This window comes from Melozone crissalis, unplaced genomic scaffold (genome assembly GCF_028551555.1).
Source record: "Melozone crissalis strain CALT ecotype California unplaced genomic scaffold, PUWL_Pcris_2 ptg000042l_1, whole genome shotgun sequence".
Lineage (NCBI taxonomy): Eukaryota > Metazoa > Chordata > Aves > Passeriformes > Passerellidae > Melozone > Melozone crissalis.
The window spans coordinates 60,755,569-60,777,596 of NW_026535820.1; the positions used below are offsets into that span (position 1 = coordinate 60,755,569).

At 40.0% G+C, this 22,028-nt stretch overlaps 1 protein-coding gene across 1 annotated transcript; it reads right to left on the reverse strand.

Annotated features, from left to right (window-relative positions):
- Nucleotides 1-2,102: 2,102 nt before the first annotated feature.
- On the reverse strand, nt 2,103-20,406 carry DEK (DEK proto-oncogene). The gene is made up of 11 exons (XM_054284858.1): nt 20,210-20,406; nt 18,396-18,545; nt 16,633-16,734; nt 16,022-16,131; nt 14,116-14,210; nt 12,558-12,678; nt 11,320-11,502; nt 9,392-9,524; nt 6,972-7,120; nt 5,632-5,700; nt 2,103-4,651 (listed from the first exon to the last, which is right to left on the reverse strand). Exons 2-11 carry the CDS (start codon nt 18,532-18,534, stop codon nt 4,640-4,642), a joined length of 1,113 nt encoding a protein of 370 aa, XP_054140833.1. The 5' UTR covers nt 18,535-18,545; nt 20,210-20,406; the 3' UTR covers nt 2,103-4,639.
- Nucleotides 20,407-22,028: the final 1,622 nt, after the last annotated feature.

The window sequence follows — 22,028 nt, forward strand, 5'->3', positions numbered from 1 at the left end:
AAAGTATCCATGGGATGCCCCTGTTGTGGTTGTTGGGTTTTTTTCCTTTAAATTTAACTAGTAGCAAAGCCTACTTTTTTATTAAGATTTCATTTTGGTATATTCTTACAACTAGACAATTCCTCAGAAGTGCTGCTTTACAGCCTTCTCTAAGCTCTAAGTCCTAACTGCGATTCTTTGGACAAAATTCACTGCGTTCCCCTAGCCCTGTCATACTTGGTTAGCAGTTCAAAGTTTGTACCCTGAGGATTGTTCTCCAAAGGCCAACTCATTACACCTGATGGTGCTTTTGAAAAACGGTAGCTTCATTCTAAGAAAAACAAGCTAAATAGAAACGAAATGCTGTTTTTTAACATAATGTACAAATCAGCAGATTACATCATACTCCCTATAAAAATTACAATCTTCCAAAAAAAACCCAGAGGGTATATTTTTCCTTTTGGCCTAGTTGTCTACCACTTAGGTCAGAAGTAAGTGAAATAGGGCAGTGCAGTGAATGAGGTCAGGTGAAAGGGCAAGGCAAGTTACATCATACAACCATCCTCTTACACTCAGAAACTCGGGAGATCATCTGGTACCAAAGCTGCTACTTGGAACAGGGCCAGCATGGAGCTGGTTACTTGGGCCCCTGCCAGGCTGATATCCAAACATCTCCACCAATGAGGATTCCATTGCTCCTCCAGGCCCCATTTCTGTGACCACCCACACGGTGAAGTTTCTCCCCTAACAAATAACTGCAGTGTCTTTGGTGGCAGCCTGGGCCTGTTGCCTCCCATCCTGTCCCTGTGCACATCCAAGCAGAGCCTGGCCCTGCCTTCCCCATCCTCTCCCATTTGGGAGGTGCAGGCTGCAGGAGGATCCCCCTTCACCCATCTCTTCTGCAGGCTGAACAGGCCCAGCTCTCTCTGCCTTCCCTCCTCCACCCTGTGCTCCAGCCCCCTCACCATCTTGGTGCCCTCCACTGGACTCACTCCATGATGTCCATGCCTGCCCACAGCTGGACCCTGCTGCCAGGGCCAGCTCACAGGTGCAGGGCAGGGTGCCAGTCCCTTCCCTGAGCCACCGGCCCCACGCTTGCTGCAAGAGCCCTGAGTGCTGTCAGTGCTCCTTATCAGGAGTGCCCATTGCTGAATGGCCTCCATGAGCTGTCTGCAAGAACCAGCTGCCCCTGGCCAGGCCCTTTTTGGCAAACTGCTTGGCAAGACAACCCTGTCCCTACCCTCACTGTTCAGTGGAGATACTCTCTCCCAGAAAAAGGATGCTCCTTCTGCTTCTGTTAACCTGTATGAGATGCCTGTCAGCCCCTTTCTTCTGCAAACCAAGAATAAACCTTTAGACCTGTAATTTCCAGCATCTTGGTTTAATAAATACTTCTGAGTCCAAAGGCAGGAGAAACATTTCTTTGCAGAAGGAAAACAACACAGAGTATTGATTTTACTACATTTCTTACTGCAAGTTTTTAGACAGTATTCTGGTATCTTACAGATTTTTCCATTCTTCTCCCTAAATAAAAACCACCAGAAGTAATTTCAGGAAGGTTTTCATCTAGTCCAGTTTAAGCTACTCTATTATAGTCAGCTTTCTCATTTGGAAACAAGGAAGATTAGATCTGCCCAAGTAGTCATGAGCCACCCTCTCTCTGAAACAGAAGAGCTAATAATAAACTTTACTTGAATCACTACAGTGACAGCCAGAGGCTTTATTTCTTCAGATTAAGTACTGGCCTCCAAAAAGGTCATTTTCAAGTACAGCTGAGCAGTGGCTAATATAAACTCAGACAATTCTTAGATCTTGGTTTGTCATGTGCCTTGTAACAGGATAACATAGAAAAAATACAGACCCTATAAACAGCCTGCTCAGGTCCGAGAAGGCTGTTAGTCTAGAGCTTTTGGGATAAAGAATTTTGAATTTACAGCTGTGTCTTTGTAATTTCATATTGGTTAGGTATGCCTAACCACTATACTATGGGTTACCACATAACTCTAAATGCATGTAATGTCTTTTCACTCCATATTACTGATCTCCTTCCCACCTAGCCCTCTCCATCTTCCTTCTCCTACAGGCCCCATACACTGTTGCCAAAAGTGCTCATAAGAACACCTGCAAATCATTCAGATTAACTTGTGGTTTTGCTAGTCACCAACCAAAATATTGAATACCAAAAGCCTAACCAAAAAAAGGAACCAACACACTGGATTGTAGGAATTATGCTGGAAGTAATCAAATCAAGATGGTTAGGAGTATTTTTCTCCAGAGTACAATGGTCAGGACATTACCTTAAGCACCTGGAAGGCACATGCCTGAACAATTTATGCAGTTATCTTTTATCCAGTTAACCCATTTCCATTTTTATGAGAGTGTGTGAACAGGATTTAGATCCTTCATCAGATGTGCTTCTAATCCAACAGCATCAGGATAAGCAGGATATTTTATTTACCTTTTAACACTACCTTGCAGCCTTTCTTGCAGCTGCAGAAAGAAATGGAATCCTGTATCAGCTGCAGCCAGATGGATTAGCAAGGAAACAGGCAGTCCTCTTCTCCGTTGAGGACTAACACTGAGTTGTTAAAAGATTTAAACAAAGCATTTGAAGAATGTCAAGTTCATTTCCATTCCATCTGTGCAATTCCAAAGTGGCAACTATTGCATATATACAATAAATAGAAGTGTGCTATCCTTTTCTAAGTTTTCATTAGAATTTAAATTATTAAAAAAATATTTACACTTTGGAGTTGTGAATCGTAAAAACACTTCCTGATCCATAGAATTAAAACTGGCTAGTACATTTACATAAAAATCAAAAGGCAGTTCAAGCATTTGTAAAACACCAGCACTTAATAGAAGTAAATTTCTGCTCTTAAGACTGACTTGAAAATTTTTGATGTTTTAAATTGCAAATTAAAGTGTTCTTTTTGCTGAGACAGTTAAGAGACAAAAACCCACAAAAAAATCAAAACAAACAAACCAGCCTCACAGAAGATATAAAATCCTGGTGCAAGGACATACATTTCAGCAATAGTGTCTTCTAAAGTAGAAAAGCCAATATGAGATAAAGACAACAAACCATGTTCCTGTATAGGTTTTTTTTTACTATGCATGTAAGCAAATGTTAGAGTAAAACTGATTTATATTTTTGTGAAAGACATTTATTGAATACAAAAAATCCCCATTACATTCAGCCTTATTATAAATGATTACACACAAAGAAATTGAAAAGTCTGTGTAAGATCAACAGTCTAACTGGCTGAACATTTTTGGAATTTAGATAATTTATGAACCCTTATTTCTCAACTGTACAATAATAAAATTCAAAAACATACACTTTGTCTTTCCAGCAATACTAGTCAGAGGGATTCTGTGCTCACGGTGTGAATGGCAGCCCCCACTCTGGCAGCTCTTAGTTTCATGATTTTAAGAGTAGGACTTCCCATATTAGAAACAAGGTGTATGGAGAAAACCTAAACAAAAACTTATGGACAGAGTTTGCTTTGATCCTGAAAGCTGCCAGCCACAGTTAAAGACTGCAGGCTTACAAGTACCATTGTTCACACTGAGGCAATGAAGCTCAGGTTCAGAAAAGCTTTCCCACACAGGAGAGAGGTTAAACACATGTTCACATCAGTGCTATCCGATTTGGAAGCCCTACTGTGGATTTCCAAAGCTATCAAGCCTCCAGCTGTGTATCTTGGATACCCACTTGTGAGATGCTAGAAATTTTCCTACTGCCTTTGGAGGGATTTTATTTACTACATCCAAGACATTGAAACAATGTCCGTAGTCTCTGTATAAAGTTAAACTTCAGGTATAAACCTACAGTTTCGTTTTTGTACAAGGTGAGACAAACATCATGAAACCTCAGCTCATTTTCATTAAATTTCAGCACACCACTTGTTATCACTGCCTCACTCTGCTGAACGCTGACATTTCATGTCATAAATTCAAAGATATCAAGATTAAAAAACTGATTTGCACAAAAGAAATTTGAAATAACTTTATATACACAACAAAAAGCCTTTTGAAAGTACAAAAATAACATCTATCTGCCAATTAGTTACCATGCTGTGAGAGTTCTTTCAGTGCCTACACATGCAAGACTCTAATGTAGGTTCAGAATAATTCTGTATCTGTAGAATGTATCAGAATATAAAAGAGATTAATATGTGACTAACTCTTCTTATTTTAGAATTAATATGTATTCAAAATATCTTTGTAACCAATACTGCAATATTCCAGTCTCTGCATGTATATGTGTAGATAAGCAGCTTTCATCTTAGTAAATTTTAAAATCTCCTGTACGCTGGTAATCCACGCTAAAAAGCTATGATGGCTCTAATGAACCTCTAAGGAATCTAGTTATACAATGCAATTCAAAATGTACAAAACTATAAAAAGGGAACATTTATTGCCATGCATAAAACTTAAGTATGTTCAACTAAAAATTGCATCAAACGCAGTTCTTTTTAACAACAAAAAAAACCCACACAAAGCAATTTACATTAACACTCTTAACATTAGATCAGCAGAATTAGATCTGACTAAAAATACAAGGGTAAGACACATTCCTTTTGCTGGTGCCTATCAGATCTTCAAATCCATGGAAACAAAAACCCAGGAATCTTCATTTCCCAGTCAAATCAGATCATGAAATCAACTGAAAAGAAAAGTGCATTAGTTTTCTTCCTTTTTTCATTGCAATAATATATAACATCTCCTTTTGTATCAAATTATCATGAAAATACACTCTCCTCTTGCTATCACAAAACACCCAAAAACATCCCCCTAGAGCAGACAAATTGCTCTCTCATGCCTTTGCTGATAGTGACACAGGACACTATCTTGCTGGTCTATGCACAAGACACAGACATAGCAATTCTAGATAGTTATGTATCAACATCTCTGAGTGAAGCCACAAGAAAATGAAGTTACTTTATTAACTACACTAAGTGAACCCCACTTCTATGGTTCCATTTTTAGTTTCAGGGCAAGCAAAAGTAATGAAATCTGATTTTTTTTTTTTTTCTTTTACAAATTACAAAGCTCAGATTGGACAATAAACCCTCCATAATAAGTACAGTAGATAAGGCCTGATCTTCAGCACAGCAAACTCAAAGGCAACATCATCATAACCATACCACCAGTTACCATAACTGTGCCACCAGGATAGAGAAAAGCTATCTGTCCTTATTTTCTTTTGCCTTATCTGACAGGTCTGCTGAGCTTGTACAACCTCATGTGTTATCTATGAATGTACGTGGCCAGAGCCTGAATTAGAGTGCATCTTGTAGCCAAGGTTGTAATTTAAAGCAAATTCAGAGCTTTTGGAGTACAAGTCATTAAAAATTGTGATAACCTTAATTCTAGTTATGCTTACCAAACAAATACGTAAGAGTAGTAGTGGGATGCTAAGAAAATCTAAAGCAATTATTTTTTTAAAGAGGGAAACACAAGGATGATCCCCCTTCATTCATCTCTTCTGCAGGCTGAACCAAAACATCAAAGGTTTAGGTGAGCACAAAAGTTTCAATATTATACAAAAAGCTATTAAAACTGGTGTAAGAGGATGCCATGCCAAGCTGAAGGAAAAATACCCCACCCCAACCCAGAGTATTTTCTAAATTATAAAGTCTTTACCTCTTTGACTGTTTTTTTAATGAAGTCTTTTCTGTCAGATAAATCGTAACTAGGATATTTTTCATACACCTAAAGAAAAGTAAAAACAAAACAAAAACATAAACCTCAAATTACTTTCATTCAATAGATGGTATGAGTAGAAGAGGCTTAATTGAAATTAGGGCAAAAATCTATGTTGGTACATCTAGTACCACAACTGCTAAAATGCTCTCTGTTAATTAGGGGAAGACACAAGCTTATTTTCCTGTCTTATATTTTGACCACACAAATATTTAAATGCATGTACTCTTTTATGTTTGGTCGCTGAACTGGTACTATAATTTTTCACACCAAATTGAAATGCCTAGCTTGCCATGTCACACAAAAATGGAGAAGTAAGAATTCTCCATTTTTTGTTTTAAATGCTCCCTTAAGTAGTCAGATAGCCCTGCATTAGTGTAGGAAGGCAAAAAATTAATGAAAAATAAATAAGTATTGGTATTTGATAATAAGTAAAACTGATCCTTTCAAGAGACTACAAGAAGAGTCAAAATATTTGAGTGCTATTGTACAATTACTCTTGGGTTAACAGAGTGGGAGAGGACCAAACAAACAAAAACCAGATGCCAACACTGACAACCAATTCAGAGTATTTTATTTCAGCATGCCAAATTTCAGACTTCTAGAATGACTATAAATATGAAAAAAGTTACATACAGTTTTCTCATAACTTCTGGTTTAGTTTTCTCAAGATAACATCTTGACATTCCCAGGAAAACCAAACATGTGAGTTGACCAGAAAATATAAAGGTAACTGTGTTTTGGTCACTTCTCCCCACCCTTCCCTTTTCTGGCCACATGGTTCCCACCTGTTCTGACAACTAATGGATTTCTTGCTGAATTGATTCAACTCACTAACTCAGCTGAGAACTATTGTGATAGATGCTGATAAGAGACAGCTGAATGGACTTATAAAGAGAACATATGAAGGAGGAGTGTGCAAGGTGAGCAGCAGAAATGTACAGAGCACAGGGGACAGCCCTCCCCTATGGACAGCAGCAAAGCTGCTGCACTGTCTAAACGTGTCAGATATTTGCACTGTCACACATGGCACTTGCTTTGGAGGTCATACTGCTACATCCCAGGTAGCTCATTTTAACATTTCCCTTTTAATGCTGATATCAGTGTTGCATATCTAAAAAAAGCTCTCATTGTTATAGCTATCAGCAAGTAAATAAACCAATGCAAATCTATTTAGTTTTGAAACAACAGAGAGTACAAGCCTTCATTTCTGAAATTATGATCAAAGTCAGTCCATAAACAACCTACTACCTATAAAGAGACTGCAAAATTGTACTTACTTCCTTGCAGATTTGTTTCATTGTAACCTCCTCCAAATTTGCATTGGCCAACAAATTCTTGACAGTTTCCTTCAGTTCTTCATCTGTGGGCGGTTTCTTCAGTTTTTTAATCAAAGGTTCATCATCTGAACTATCCTCAGACTCGCTTTCTAAATATGAAGAACAAATTGCATTGCAATAGGTTTTCAGTTTGTCTGTTTTCTTCCTTAGAAAGAGAAGCCATCAGAACTTCCAACAAACATCCAATCCAGATGTTTTCCTTTAAAATAGACATCTTGCTAGACTATCCACTTAAAAACAAAGCTAATGCCATCAGTACTGCATTTATTTATGAATCTGTGTAGTAACTGATGAACCATCAGTTTACAAATCAATAAGAACTCTAAAAGGTATGGGACTAATTTCATGAATCAAACTAATGAAATACACTTATTACAACAATTCTATTTCAGGCATTATGGCCCTAAGAAAATTAAAAGTAATTATTTCCTTTAAAAAGGAGTTTTTATTTCTTCTTTTCCCCTAGCAGTGTTGCACATTAGGCTCTTGTAATTTTGCAATGTAATTCTGCCAACTTACTATCAGAAAGCACCATGAGAAGAGAACAAATAGGGAGAACTTCGTAAATAAAATTAAGTGAAGGGGCACAGGACACTAATACAATCTTTTCCAGCAGAAAATGAATTAGACTGAATGACTCCAACATCCACTCAGTTCCTCTACTGCCAACAAGACAAAATTCAGAGCAGCTGCCAAACCAACTAGATAATGACCTTACGGAATGACCTACTTAAACTGGAAACAGAAATCTAGGAGGAGTAAATAAGAAATTACAAATATATTACATAACTTACAGGATAAACAAATATATAACATTTGTGTGTAAATATATATATGCTGATGACAAAATAAGGCGTACACACAACAGAGCCACATTTAGAAGTCAAACTGAAAACACACTGAGTTCAGCACAGGCCAGTTACTCCGCTGAGAAATAAGGCAATGAAAGAAACTGAGCATCATTCTGTGTCCAAGAGCTCACCGGCACCTTTCAGCAAAGCACTGACAAGAAGGGGAACTAATGTGACCTGATGCTTGTGCTGTAGCATGTATATGCCAAGGGCAGCATTAAAGGAAGTACTTTTGCAGTATGGATATAAACTGCATCAGTAACTCAGACTACAACTGTGACAGACCTGGCTGCTATCACAGTGTCAGAGAATTTAGGGTGGGAAAGAACCTCGGGAGATCATCTGGTACCAAAGCTGCTACTTGGAACAGGGCCAGCATGGAGCTGGTTACTTGGGCCCCTGCCAGGCTGATATCCAAACATCTCCACCAATGAGGATTCCATTGCTCCTCCAGGCCCCATTTCTGTCACCACCCACATGGTGAAGTTTCTCCCCTAACAAATAACTGCAGTGTCTTTGGTGGCAGCCTGGGCCTGTTGCCTCCCATCCTGTCCCTGTGCACATCCAAGCAGAGCCTGGCCCTGCCTTCCCCATCCTCTCCCATTTGGGAGGTGCAGGCTGCAGGAGGATCCCCCTTCACCCATCTCTTCTGCAGGCTGAACAGGCCCAGCTCTCTCTGCCTTCCCTCCTCCACCCTGTGCTCCAGCCCCCTCACCATCTTGGTGCCCTCCACTGGACTCACTCCATGATGTCCATGCCTGCCCACAGCTGGACCCTGCTGCCAGGGCCAGCTCACAGGTGCAGGGCAGGGTGCCAGTCCCTTCCCTGAGCCACCGGCCCCACGCTTGCTGCAAGAGCCCTGAGTGCTGTCAGTGCTCCTTATCAGGAGTGCCCATTGCTGAATGGCCTCCATGAGCTGTCTGCAAGAACCAGCTGCCCCTGGCCAGGCCCTTTTTGACAAACTGCTTGGCAAGACAACCCTGTCCCCACCCTCACTACTGCAATCTTTCCAGAGTTATTAAGAAACTCAGTGTCTGTATACCCTTTATGCACATCCTGAGATATGAGAAAATCAACTGCAACAGGATGCATGGAGAAAACAATTTCTATGTTAACAAAAAACTTGTATCAAGCTGCTGAACCAAAGACACACACATGGGATACACACCATTGGATCAATTACAAGACTCGCATAAAGACAATACAGAGGCCCAAACAGAACTTTACCAATGATTCTTCAAGCAAAATAGAGAACTTGGCTGATACTTTCAGTTTTTATGCAAATAAAAACCATACACATGCTCAGCAGCATGACAGCAGGAAATGCATGAAATATATCCAAACCAACAGCTTTTTAAATTATTGTTTCAAGGAAAGAAACATCAAGTAGAAAACCAACAATTTACCAAATTCCATTTTCTTTCACACTAAGGTGCAAAAGCTTGCTTTCTAATAAGTATGCCAGTTAAGCTACAGGGCAATGTATGATGAGAGATTCAAAGCATTTACCTTTTCTAGAACTGTTCTGGTTTTTCTTAGTAGTGCTGCTGTCTGCCTTCTTGACGTTTGCACCCTTCACAGCTTTCTTGGTTTTAGAAGACGTCTTTTTAGATTTTTCTCTTTTAGATGCTTTTCTTGGGGGCTACAAAAAAAAAAAAAATCAGAAAATTAAAGTAATGTGTATTACTTCAACAATCCATACCTCTTTTCCAGAAAGGAAAATTTTCCGCTCTAAGGACAATTAACTCCAGCCACTCCATGCCTAAGTTTCCAACAGAGCTGGTGCAGCAAAACACTGCCTACATCCTTCTAACTCTAGTATATCAAAAGCTGTCACAAACCTAACTATTTTTAGAAATTCTGCTATCTTAAAGCTGTAAAAATAGGTATCTTCCATTTCATCAAGCCCTATTTTCAAACTAATCTGACAAAGCAGTGCTTTTGAAATAATTAGGCTTTTTATTCCATGCACCTAAACTTCACTTTCTGAAGACTTCAGTCCACTCAGCCATTGCAGACATATCTAACTCCCACCTTTTGAAAGAAGGCAAAGATGACCCAGTTAGATCAATGGAGTTTACTGTTAGACCTTTTTGTTTGTTTGGAGGGTTTTAGATTTTTGGGGTTTTTTAAAAAATAACTGAGTTCTTGGAAATATGACAACAATTGCCTCTGAAAAAGATATTCCTCTCCTCACAGTAGAAACCCTGTTTTCCTGAAGTAATTAACAAATATGTCAACTTTTAATATTTCAGCCCTCTTTCAATTTGCTGTTTATAAGTAAAGAAAAAGGCACCGTAAGAATTAAGGTTGTTCCCTGGAGGCAAAGGAATTTCTTTGAACATTTCCTTTTAACATTAAACCCAACACCTATCAAAATGACCCCAACAAAACAAACTGTTAAGTTACATTAACTGCCTTTCAACAAAAGATTGCTACTATTTTCTATAGCTCAGGCTATTAACCTAACAGCATGTCACACTTCCATTCCAACAGAGAATGTAACCCAAGTGAACAGTGGCCATATATGACAACCAAGGGTTCCATAGCTTCCATAAAGAACTTTCCTGGACACCAGCAGTTTGACCAATTGCACTTTGTTGCAGGGGTTTGATAAGGCATAATGGCTTTAAACTGAAGGAGGGTTGATTTAGGGGAGAAATAAGGAAGAATTTCTTTTGCAATGAGGTGGTGAAACACTGAAACAGGTTGCCCAGAGAGGCTGTGAATGCCCATCCTCAGAAACATTCCAGGCCAGGTTGAATGAGGCAACCTGACCCAGCTGATGTCTCTGCCCACTGCAGGACTAGATGACCTTTAAAGGTTTCTTCCAACCCAAACTATTCCATGATTTGATGCTTCTCATCTAGTATGCAGAAAGTTGAAAAAAACCCACAAAATACAATGAGATTAAGACACTTCAGAGATTGCAGGGATCTTTCTAAGGCTGTCTACTATGTTGTCTACTTTAAGACACAAAACCTGAAGAGAGAGTTTAAGATACAAAATCCAGGAGGAATATGGAAACAAGATCCCAAACCAATGTAGTCAGGTAGGTCAGTGACTCCTACTGAACTCAAAGTTAATTCCTAGATATCAAATCAAACATTGCATTATGAAATTATAATGAAATGATCACAAGATGATATAAGAAATACAATCAATTAATTAATTAGCAATCCTGGCTGCCCCAAAATGACACATAGGAAATGGTTTTATAAGGTGCATACATACACACAAGAACCAGAACTTTTGCCTTTTATCTAAATGATTCTCTAAATTCAACACACTCAGAATTTAAGAAAACCTCTTCTAAATTGCAGATGCGTTCTCTGTTCTTTCAGTTAAATATCACTTGCTTCCCAACTCTGTGTTCTACGAGTTACCAATTCATAGCAGTGACATAATGTTGAAAAACAAACAAAACAACTCATTACCTCATCTTCACTTTCTTTTTCTTCTGAAGACTCATCCTTTTCCTTTTTTTCATCTTCTTCACTACTGGATTCATCTGACAAGATCTCTGGGTACTTGGTACGTTTCGCTTTTCTTGTTGTTCCAGAGCTAGTGCGCTCTTTTTTACCACCTTTGCTTTGTGGTTTTTTGGACTTTGGCAATGGCTGAGAGACAAGAGATGTGTGTAATCCAAGTAAGAATACAAAAGTGAATTTAAAAAAGATAAATACTTTCCAATCACATCAAAGAATAGTACACAAATATGGAGGTGTCTTAACACAACCCAGGACTATTTTATGGACACTTAAGTCATAATATTTTGCAGCAAGCAAATACTCACTATTGAGACAGACTTGAGCAAAATGAAATTTCAGTTCTAAGCTCAGTGCACCACTTCCCTAGCAAACAAATCTTCAAAGATTGGGTGTTAGAGAGGGAAGCAAGAAAAGTTACTTCTAGATTGTTCTTTTACCTATCAATCTATAAAACAAGCCTTTTCTTCAGGTAACAAGTCAGCTGAGAACTCAGAAGACTTAAAGGCAAGAATTTTGTCACATCTTATGCAAACCTGCATTTTCTGCAACTCTGTGTCTCTAAAGCAGCTTGTTGACCCCTTATTCACATCACCTCCCAGTGTTTGCTGGGAATAGATTTAGTTTCCTGAGCAACAGTGCAACTATTTTATTATTACTTTTAGATTAAAACCTGAAAGTCCAAGAAGATTAACAACAGAGTTTAGCAGTCTTGGCAGTGACACTCTGAGTCTAGTGCGATGGTTTTGTATCCTGCAACAAATTCCATCTGGTGATGTCCAGATGTGATAACATACATGTGCTAAATAGAGCAAACACAGGTAACATCTAAAGCTTGATTTTCCTGTCCTCTCATGTATCTATTCTCCTCCACCCACAAAGCAGAGGCTAATTGGTATTTGGGAATGGATATCCTAATCAGCTCCATGTGTGGAACTCACACTCAGTGCACTATCAGTGTGTAATGGGAACCGCCCTATGTAAACAGAATTTCTATTTAGGCCCTCACCCCACTATGGATGCCTGCAGTAGTAGAACTATTCTCTTTCAACAAGTCATTCTTCCTTCAGTAAGTTAGAACTGAAATTGTATTATCACTGGAAACAAGCAAACAATGAGCAATAGAGAACAGATACATTTTCTATCACAACAGAGCTATAAAAGAAGCACAACAACCTGTATCTCACCTTGCCCGAAGATTTTGGATGCATAAGGAAGTTTAATATTCTGGTTACGAGCTCACTATTGACTCCTGATCTTTCCAAGTCAAGAACTTCACAGATACTTTTCAACATTGCATTTCTAAATCTGTAGGGGGAAAAAAAAAAGAAAAGAAAAGATTCAGTATCACATACTAAACAATCAACATCTGACTGCTAAAAGCTGCTGTCTGGTTTGTGTCGACCACCTGACAATACACATACACAGTCAACTACACTTCCAGTCTTATCTATGGTCAAGCAAAGAATCACCACTATATTACATGAAGGAAAAGAAAACAGAATTCCCAAATCTGTATGTCTGTATAACAGGATATTTTAAAAAAATCAAGGAATCACAGTAAAAAAAGTATTACATTCTTTATGATCTACAGCCTGAATAGTAAGATTCTGCAAAGTAGATATTGACCTTTGTTCATCTTGTTCAATGCTGCTAAAATACGAATGCAAGTGTAAAGACTGGGCAGAAATCAACCAGAGAGGCAAAACTAATTAAGAAACTGATCAACAGTTTGTGTTCTACACAGCTACAAATAGCAGCAGAAGCTATCACAGTAAGGCAAGCACACAGGGCTCTGCACTTTCATATGCAACCCAAAGCAACCAGGTTTCAGAATATTTGCTGCTAGCAGTTGTTTCATATGGAAAATATGAAAAAAACTGTGCAAAACTACTTTATTTTGCAGCCTCTTTTTTGATAAGGGGAATTAGCCAATTAAACTTTGGGAAATGGTCAAAACTCCCATCAGGAGATAGAGTTTATCTTTTAGATTCCCATGTATTTGACAAACCAGAGTCCTGGAAAACTGCATATCTGAGGAAGAAAAATTTAGACATTCCAAATTCTGGAAGCCTTTCCACTATCAGCAAACAGGCACTAAAAAACTCCTAAGTTTTAGAATATATGGTGTAGATGTTACTAGTTCTTTCATTTGTTACAACTAGCTAGACAAATATGCAAGGGCATTTTAAACCCTTTCAGGACAGTGAAAACTAAGTTGCAGCAGCTTCTCCTGTTGATGGAAAAGCAACTTATGAAGGGAGCCAGTAACCAAAAAAAAAAGTTTCTGAGACTAGTTGCTATGGCAATTCTAGTATATTTCATATATAGTAAGCAGAAATGGCTTTGGTTCTGAAGGAGGAAGATTTTGAGGCATAGAAGGATGCAGGTTTGCACCATGAATAAAGTACAATATGTTCACAACACTATGCTTGCCCCAGGGAAATAATGCCTTCCTCTCAACTTGGCAGAAGAATCTAATAGTTAGTATGCAATAGTTAAAGTTGGGAATGTAGGAATTGTGAATAAAATGTTCACAATATAACTTTTAATACATTTTAAGCTGTCTTAAGAGATCAGTTTGTGTGATTAAAATGAACTTAGAAAAAAAACTGTAGAGCTCTACTAAACAGCCACCTGGCTTATAGTTCAACTTTAATCTCAAGTAAAATCGTAGAAGAAAAAAAAGGAAAAACAGAGTGCAAAACATGAGTCAAGCTATGTTAACTATCAAGAGATCATTACTTTTTTAACATTTCTTCCTTCTTTTTATATTGGTCACTTCCTTTTTCAAATGGAAACCCACTGAACTGACCCACATTCTTCTTTAGGGATGCAACCTAGAACAGAGCACACAGGTTACTTTTCATTGCAAGCAGTTTAAAAGATTTCATCAAATTACATTTGTTAACCTCTCATACAAGAAATGTCCTAACGTTTTGTTTTCTGTTGACACAGCTACACCTTTCAAGTTATAACCTACATGGATTATGCCTTTACTCATCTCATGACAGACAAACTACAACAATTAAGTTCAACATCTTGTGACCGTGGTACTTTTAATAACTTACTAGACAAAGTTACCTGCCATTTCAAGCTCATTTAAAATGTATTGCATGATGATTTACAGGTTTGCAAACCTACAACATTATGAAGCTTGTTGCATGCTTTGCATCACGTAATTTGTTACAAAATAGGGAATTTTATTTTTTATACTACAATCTGCTGAAGTAGATTTACTTTACTAGCTATTCTGAAGTCTTACATAGGACCATGACTGTATTTTTGAACCTCTTATTAGTAGGACCAATTTTTGCATTTATGTACTACCCAATCTACAACTTCTACCTGGGTTGAACTTTCATTGCAACAACCCTTATAATGGGAAAATTGCTCCCATCAAGATCAGAAGTGTATTTAAGTCTTGTTTTCACTTCATCTCCTTTTGCAAAATAACCCCCAAAGTTGTTAAAAAGCAACCCCAGATCTCTCCACCTTCTGAGATCTTTATAACACTATCAATAGCTTTCAATACTTTTACAAATTTTGTTTCTGCTGTTACTCCATTAGTCTATAATTTTACCAAAGCTGAGCTCCTTTTCCAAAAAGCTTGGTTCAGCACCTTAAGAAAATTTGCAGGTGATACTAGTACGCTTTAATAAAAGTGTTAATTACAATTAAAAGCACACACAAATATGTGCATATGAAACAAGATCTGACCTTCACTATATTAAACAGCATTCTGAGTTCCCAAAAACTCTGATTAAATATAGTTTTGACTGAAACCATACTGATATATTCTTTTTTTGAATACTTGTGGTAACAGATCATTCTTTGCCATTTAAACAAACATTGCATTGGAAGCAGCGGTCTGAGAATTAGAGCTGGCACACAACTGTACTAGTAATATTCAACTTCTGGTTTCTATGCTAGCTGTTCAAGTCTCTAAAATACACAAAGGTATTTTAAAAAGTTCCAATAATTATAGTAAACGTATAGAAATAGTACATGTAAATCTGCCTCAATTTCACATTCTACCTCCATTAGCAAGGAAAACGGGTCATATTTACTCTGAAATTATAGGCACAATCAGTGATACATAAACCACTCCAAGAAAGACTTGCCATTATATTTTAAGTGTCACCCTTAAACACAAAATGGATGATATAATATTGTAATTATCTTAGGAAAAGTGTTATATATAAAATCCTAATAGTGATTTTTATCACCTTTAGCTTTCTACTGCTTAGTACAAACAAAGAGAAAAATAGTAGATAAGCAGCAATGTATTAATACATGGAGTATTTTGAGTGTTATCTGCGTGTCAGCATCTTTTAGCATGTGAACCATAAATTATTTCCAACTCATCCTTGTAAGGTAATCCACGATTCCCCCATTAAAAAAAAATCCAATCTACATTCAAGAGACTTTTGATTTAGTACACCCTGCCACAGGGTTTTTACAGAAGAGATTTTACAGGAGTTAAAAGGAGGAGACTTACTTAACTGGTCCTGCAAATACCCATTTTCTAAGTAGCTTGTAATAAATAACACTTAAGAAATAGATCAATATGTGCAAGTGTAAAAAACTGCACTACAAACATTTTCACTATACATGAGAACTAATGGATATACAAGATTGAAATTCTTACAGTGCCTGGCCTGTTGTAGAGGAGTTTGTGCAGGTTCCTAAGTTCATCGGTCTTCTTTTTACTCAGAAAGAACTGTATCCTCTCAATTTCACAGAGTTTTTGTCCTTTACCTGAAACAATTAAAATAATTTATTCTATTTCATCACATTTGTATTTACCTATATGTTCGTAACTTAAAGTTTCTACCTTTTTTTCTTTTTTTAGCAAAGAAGTTACTTAAAACCAGTATTAGACATTATAATAGGTCAAATATTAAGCAGGCCTTTTCCTATCAGTTCAGCATCCTGACAGGCTCTTTACTTGCCTTCTTGATACTACTTAGATCAGGGTACAAAAATTTGGCATTTCTTTATATTCTGGCTGTTCTTGCCTTTGTTAGTAGTGGTGAGGCACCAAAGGTCCTATTCCAAGCTCAAATATCATGTAACTTTTACAGTTTAAACTGATGCTACAGAATAAAAGAGGGTTTTCATATTATAGCCTTATTGTTTTAAGAAGGATCATGACTCATAAACTAGGTCTCACCTACAACAAATTAGTAATTTCATCTTTTTAGAGTTTTCATTATCATTGCTAACACTCACAATTCATGTGTGAGAAGTCAAGCTTACCCGGTGTAATTGTAAAAGGTTCCTTCTGCAGTGAGGACACTTGCATGGTCAGCCGGTCAACCTTCTTCTTCTCCCTTTTTCCTTCAACAATGAGGCTCTTCTCTGCAAAAGAAAGCTTCCTTAAGCACAATATTCTTCATTGCAGATCTGACTGAAGTGACAGGCAACACAACACTGACTCTTTGAAACAGCAGATCAAAACCAGATGATGATATCAGCAGGTACCATGACACTTTCTGACCTTTGGCTAATAAGCCAATGTGACTCTATGGACCTTCACATACATAACTAGAAGCCTCTCTAGCTCTTCACCACAATCTTGTACCCAAGGTAACCTTGAAGACAAGACTAAAGGTAACTTTACATTACCTTTAGACATTTCCTAAAGGTAACTTCAGCATGATGAAGACTGCAGGACTAGGTGTATTCAGAAACCCATCCTTCTCTCCTTTCACTGCCTTTTTCAGGTACAAAATGACCCTGTTTACACATTCTCCTTGGATGCTGCAGTCAGTACACACACAGCTCCACACAGCACTCTGAAGAAGAATACTACTACCAGATGGGCAAAAGCAGAGTCAAGGATGCCTGCATACAGATTTGTTCCCCACTACTGGACTGGAGAAACAACACATTTCAGCAGGGGAGGGAGAAGCACAAGTGCAGTGGGACTGTACTACACATCCCAGGGCACACAGAGAAGCACTCTGCAGGGCCCAATAACAAGTGTCACAAACACAAGAAGAGTATTATTCCCAGTAATTCTGGTAGTGCTTACTAATGGATACATTTGGATTGTTTTACGTACACCCTGCACATCACTCATTTAATACCACTCTGAAGAAAAAGCTAAAGCTTCATTTAAACATTTCATACTAAAACACTTGCCCTCAAATAACACTATCCTTAGAGCTAAACAGATGGGCTGTCCTGGCTTTAACATTCAAAAGTAGCTTCAAAACCTGTATGAACATAATCAAAACCAGAGCAAAAAGATTTTTTTTCTGAAAATCCAATGCTAATTACTTCACTGTTTTCCAAACCTGTTTTCTTTCTACTACCTTTCCTAAAGACAAACTGCATCTCTTTCAAGGATCCAAGAGCATGAGTGACTTGGTTTTTACTGTGCCACATTACAGCTCTATTTCCATAAATGCTTTCCTTTTGAAAACAGATGCCTGGAGAGTTCACAATAGAAATTGACATTTTTGCATAGTAGTTCCTTCATCTTGTTTTGTTCTCCTTGACTACCTTCAATTACATGCCACAACAAAAAACTTGCCTCGCTTGCTCATCCTTTCATATTGCCACAATTTTTTATTACCAAAATTAGTCTAAAAGAATTTCCGCTGACCCAACATAATTAAATTTGGATACCCAGAAAATTAATTCACTCTAGTTAAGCAAAGACATTTGTGTTGTTTTCAAAACTACTGCACACTTACAAGTTTTTCTTTTGCAAACACAGATCTCTTCAGAGTGCTACGGACAAAAAATAATCTGATAAGGGACACTACCTACTATAATCATTGAAAAATTTACACAACAAAAAAATCCCTAGTACAGGAGTCCAGGATACTGGCAATTCCTTAAATCTTTTCTGGGAGAAATCACTGCCTGCTATAGACTACTGGGAAGCTATTATTAAACATGAGACCAGATGCACCATGGAATTTCCTCAATGACAGTACAATTAGCCAGGAGACTGCATTCAATAGCTTGGCATTCATTAAAGAACAACTTATTAAATGGAAAAAAAGTACCCTTTTCTTCTTCCTCTTCCTCCTCTTCCTCTTCTTCATCTTCATCACTTTCCTCAGCTTTGTTTTCAGTTTCAGGTTGTTTCTCATCTGTTTTTTCTGACGACATTGTATCTTCTTTTGATGAGTCAACAGAAGACATGGTATAAGCTTCTGTAGAAAGAGTCAGGGGAAACCATCATCAATAGAACAACATCCATAAGAAACACAGGAATCTCGCTTTCAAAAATGAGCTCCTTGTGCAGCAGAAGCAGTGTGCTGGTACTGTGACTGTTCACATTCTCTAATCACTAAGGTGTTGGGCATACACACAACTTTTCAGAACAAGTTGCCACCCATTCTGCAATTAGTCTGGTTAAGAACACTCCAAAAGGTTATAAATTCTATTCACACACAAGTCTTCAAGCTGCTTTTGTGAAGCATTCGGAAACACCCACTCAAAGCAGCTGATACTGTTATCTATTAAAAACTGCAGTGTTTTAAGATGTCCCAATTTTACTGCACCTTCCTATAAACTTAATACTTATTCTTGATCATGGTTAACTATGCATACAAGTCTCCTAGTAACTTAAACAAGTTACTTATTTAGACGGGAAACGGGAACAGAAACATTTTTAAAAAATAACTTGCAAGCAATTCAAGAAAGAATTAACACTGCTTTCATAACCCAGACAGCTGCTGCATCTTTAGGCACAAAAATACTTCCTGGTTTTAATTTACAGATCTACAGCAAAAAAGAATAAATGCTTCATACCTCACATATTTACGAGTCTTTTCCTAACATCTGAAATGGCCTATATGTAAACTTTAAAACTAAAATATCTTAGTTATACATATACCATTTCCCTACTAACAGAAAGCATCTATCCAATAGAGCAAGATAACCATATGTTTCCTTTTTTTAAATTCTAGCTTTCAAAAATTTTCACCGTTTAGATCTGGAACAGAATTTCACACAATTAACCATTTTCTTTTTGCAATACTAGAGCCAGTATTATCTGCTAGGTGCAATAAGTATCATTTTAATCTGCTGCTTATGTGCAGCATTAGCAGGTATCAGAGATCAGTCACGTTCCAAATGACAGAAAACATGAGTTAATATTTATTACCCATAGTACGGGAAAAGTAAAGTTTCCTGGCTAAATCATCAGGGAAAAATACATCCTTCAGGGTATTACTACCAGAATTTCATTTGTAGTAAATAATCTGTCACTTCAGTAATCTGGCATTTTCATTTTACTTGAAGGCATAAGTAAAAGCAAGAGAAGCACTACAAGCTGACTTTCCCTCCCCTTTCAATGGGAACTGAAGGGGGAAAGTTAAGAGACTTCTTAGCTTTCCACCACCGGGGTTCGGGACGACGTTTTGCTTAGGGAAAAAGGGTTCTGGGATGCCCCTTTACCGGGAGAGGGTCTCCCGCCCTCGGCTGGGGCTTTTCACACGAGGACTTTGCACCTATCCCCCCTTCCCGATCTGTACGCTGGAGGCCGGGGCGAACGGACGGCGATGCGCAGCGCCCGGTGGCGCGGGCGGCCAAGGCGGCACCGCCTCCCGGCTGCAGCCGGGCTGAGGAGCGCCCGGCCCGCTCCCGCCGCAGGACACGGCGGGACCCAGCACACAGCCCGGGCAGGGGCAGGGGGGAGGCAGCGCCGGTGACAAGCGCCCCGCACACGGCGTGTCCGCGGGGCGGGACGGGAGCCCGGCGGCGCGGCGGCCGCGTTTCATTTCTCCTCGCCGCAGTCCGTCCCCGCTCGGCCCGGGCGCGGCGAGGCGGGACCGCTCTCGGGCGCCGTTACGGCCATGGCGGCAGGACCCACCTCAGCACGAGCCCCGGCTCCCTCCTCAGGCGCGGCGGCAGCAGCTGAAGGCGGCAGTTACCGCTGGACGAGGCGAGTCCGGGCGCAGCGACACACACACGTCCAGCCGCGGCACAGCGCTACGGCCAGCAGCCACTCTTGCCCTTTCCCTCTCCTTCTCCCTCTTCCCTCCCTCCCGGAATCAACAAGGTTTTCAAAATGGCGGGTTCTCGGGCGGCGAGGAGGAAGCGGGAAGGCGGCGGCCAATCAGCGCCCGCGTTTCCGCCGGCGCGGGGAGGGCAGGGGAGGGCGCGCGTCACGCCCGCCCGCCCGCGGTGACGTCAGGCCGCGCGCGGCGGCGAGCGCGCGCTCCTGCTGAGGGGCGGGGGAGTGTGAGCGGCGCGGCGTTGCGTTTTCCCTTTTAATAGCGGCACCGTCGGTAGTTGTAGCGGCTTAAAAAAACAAAAAAAAAAAAATCCCCACAAAACCCAAAAACTTTAAAATAAGGAATCCGTACCTCTTATCCTGCCTAAATTGGGCAGTGATTAATATACGCTCCCTAGACTTTCCTATATTACACAGTAGCGTTTCCCAATAGCTGTGGCACAGGTTGCCCAGAGAAGCTGTGGGTGCCCCATCCCTGGAAGCGTTCAAGGCCAGGTTGGATGGGGCTCTCAGCAACCTGGGCTAGTGGAAGATGTCCCTGCCCGCATCAGGTTGGGACTAGATGATCTCTAAGGTCCCTTCCAACCCAATCCGTTCTAGGTTCTTAAGTATTTAGTAGTATTTGTGTTACACATGTATCCTACTTTTACTACCACTGCTACGTGACTGCTTCCCGCGCGCCTACGATGAACAATTCCCAGGAGCGTGGCATTCTTCCCGCTTCCTCCGTATTACTCCAGCGCGGCTCCTCCCCGCGGGGGCTGGCGCAAAGCTCCCGTTCCCTGCCGCGGTTCCGTGCGGGGGATCCCTTCGCTGCGCGCATCCCCGCGGCGGCGGCGCCGGGCGGGCCCGCGCCGTGCAACGGCGGCGCCTCGCTCGGGCCGCGGCGGGCCCGGGGGTTGCGGCCAACGGGAGGGAACGGCTGAGGAGCCAAGCCGCCTCCTTGCTCCTGCAAAATGTAGGGTCACAGGCGGCCCCAGAAAGAGCCGAGGGGCCAGCCCCACTCGCTGAGGACTGGCGAGTGCGCTGTGGCCCGAGTTCAATTCTTAAGTTTAAGATTTAATCTTGGAGCCTGAGAAGAGGCCAGGCTGGTGTCCACGTTGCCTACAACAAGAGTCGGGAGTACACAGGCGGTATGTTGTAGGAAAGCAGCCCGAACTAGCCAGTGCAGGTGTCTTGTCTGAAAGCCGTGTTATCCCAAGAGCAGTTTCTTGGCTGCTGTGAGGAGCTGTAGGCACATGGCTATTTGGGAGGTAAAGGGACAGTAAAAGAGAGGAAATGGAAAGAGTGTCACACTTCTGTGAATTGTTCATCTTAGATGCATGTAAAACATAGTCCTGTAGAATTGGTAATAAACCCAGGAAATGTGTGTAACACAAACACTACAAAATACTTAGAATCAGAGAACAGATGGGGTTGGAGGGGACCTTAAAGGCCATCAGGTGCCAGTCCCCCTGCTGTGGGCAGAGACACCTTCCACTAGCTCAGGTTGCTCAGAGCCCCATCCAACTTGGCCTTGAGCACTGCCAGGGATGAGGCATCCACAGCTGCTCTGGGCAATCTGTAGGATAAAGATATTAGGAAATACTACAATTTATATGCTGTGTACAAAAGGAGAGTCTGGGGAGCGCATATTAATCACTGCCCAATTTAGGCAAGAGAGATGCAGATTCCT

Excerpts from the sequence above, each read along its gene's own strand:
- DEK (XM_054284858.1), bottom strand. The coding sequence starts at position 18,534 with ATGTCTTCTGTTGACTCATCAAAAGAAGATACAATGTCGTCAGAAAAA. Across the intron at positions 12,679-14,115 it reads AAGGAAGAAATGTTAAAAAA|ATTTAGAAATGCAATGTTGA; the intron begins GTAATGATCTCT and ends TTCCCCCTACAG. Across the intron at positions 5,701-6,971 it reads TGAAACAAATCTGCAAGGAA|GTGTATGAAAAATATCCTAG; the intron begins GTAAGTACAATT and ends ACTTTTCTTTAG.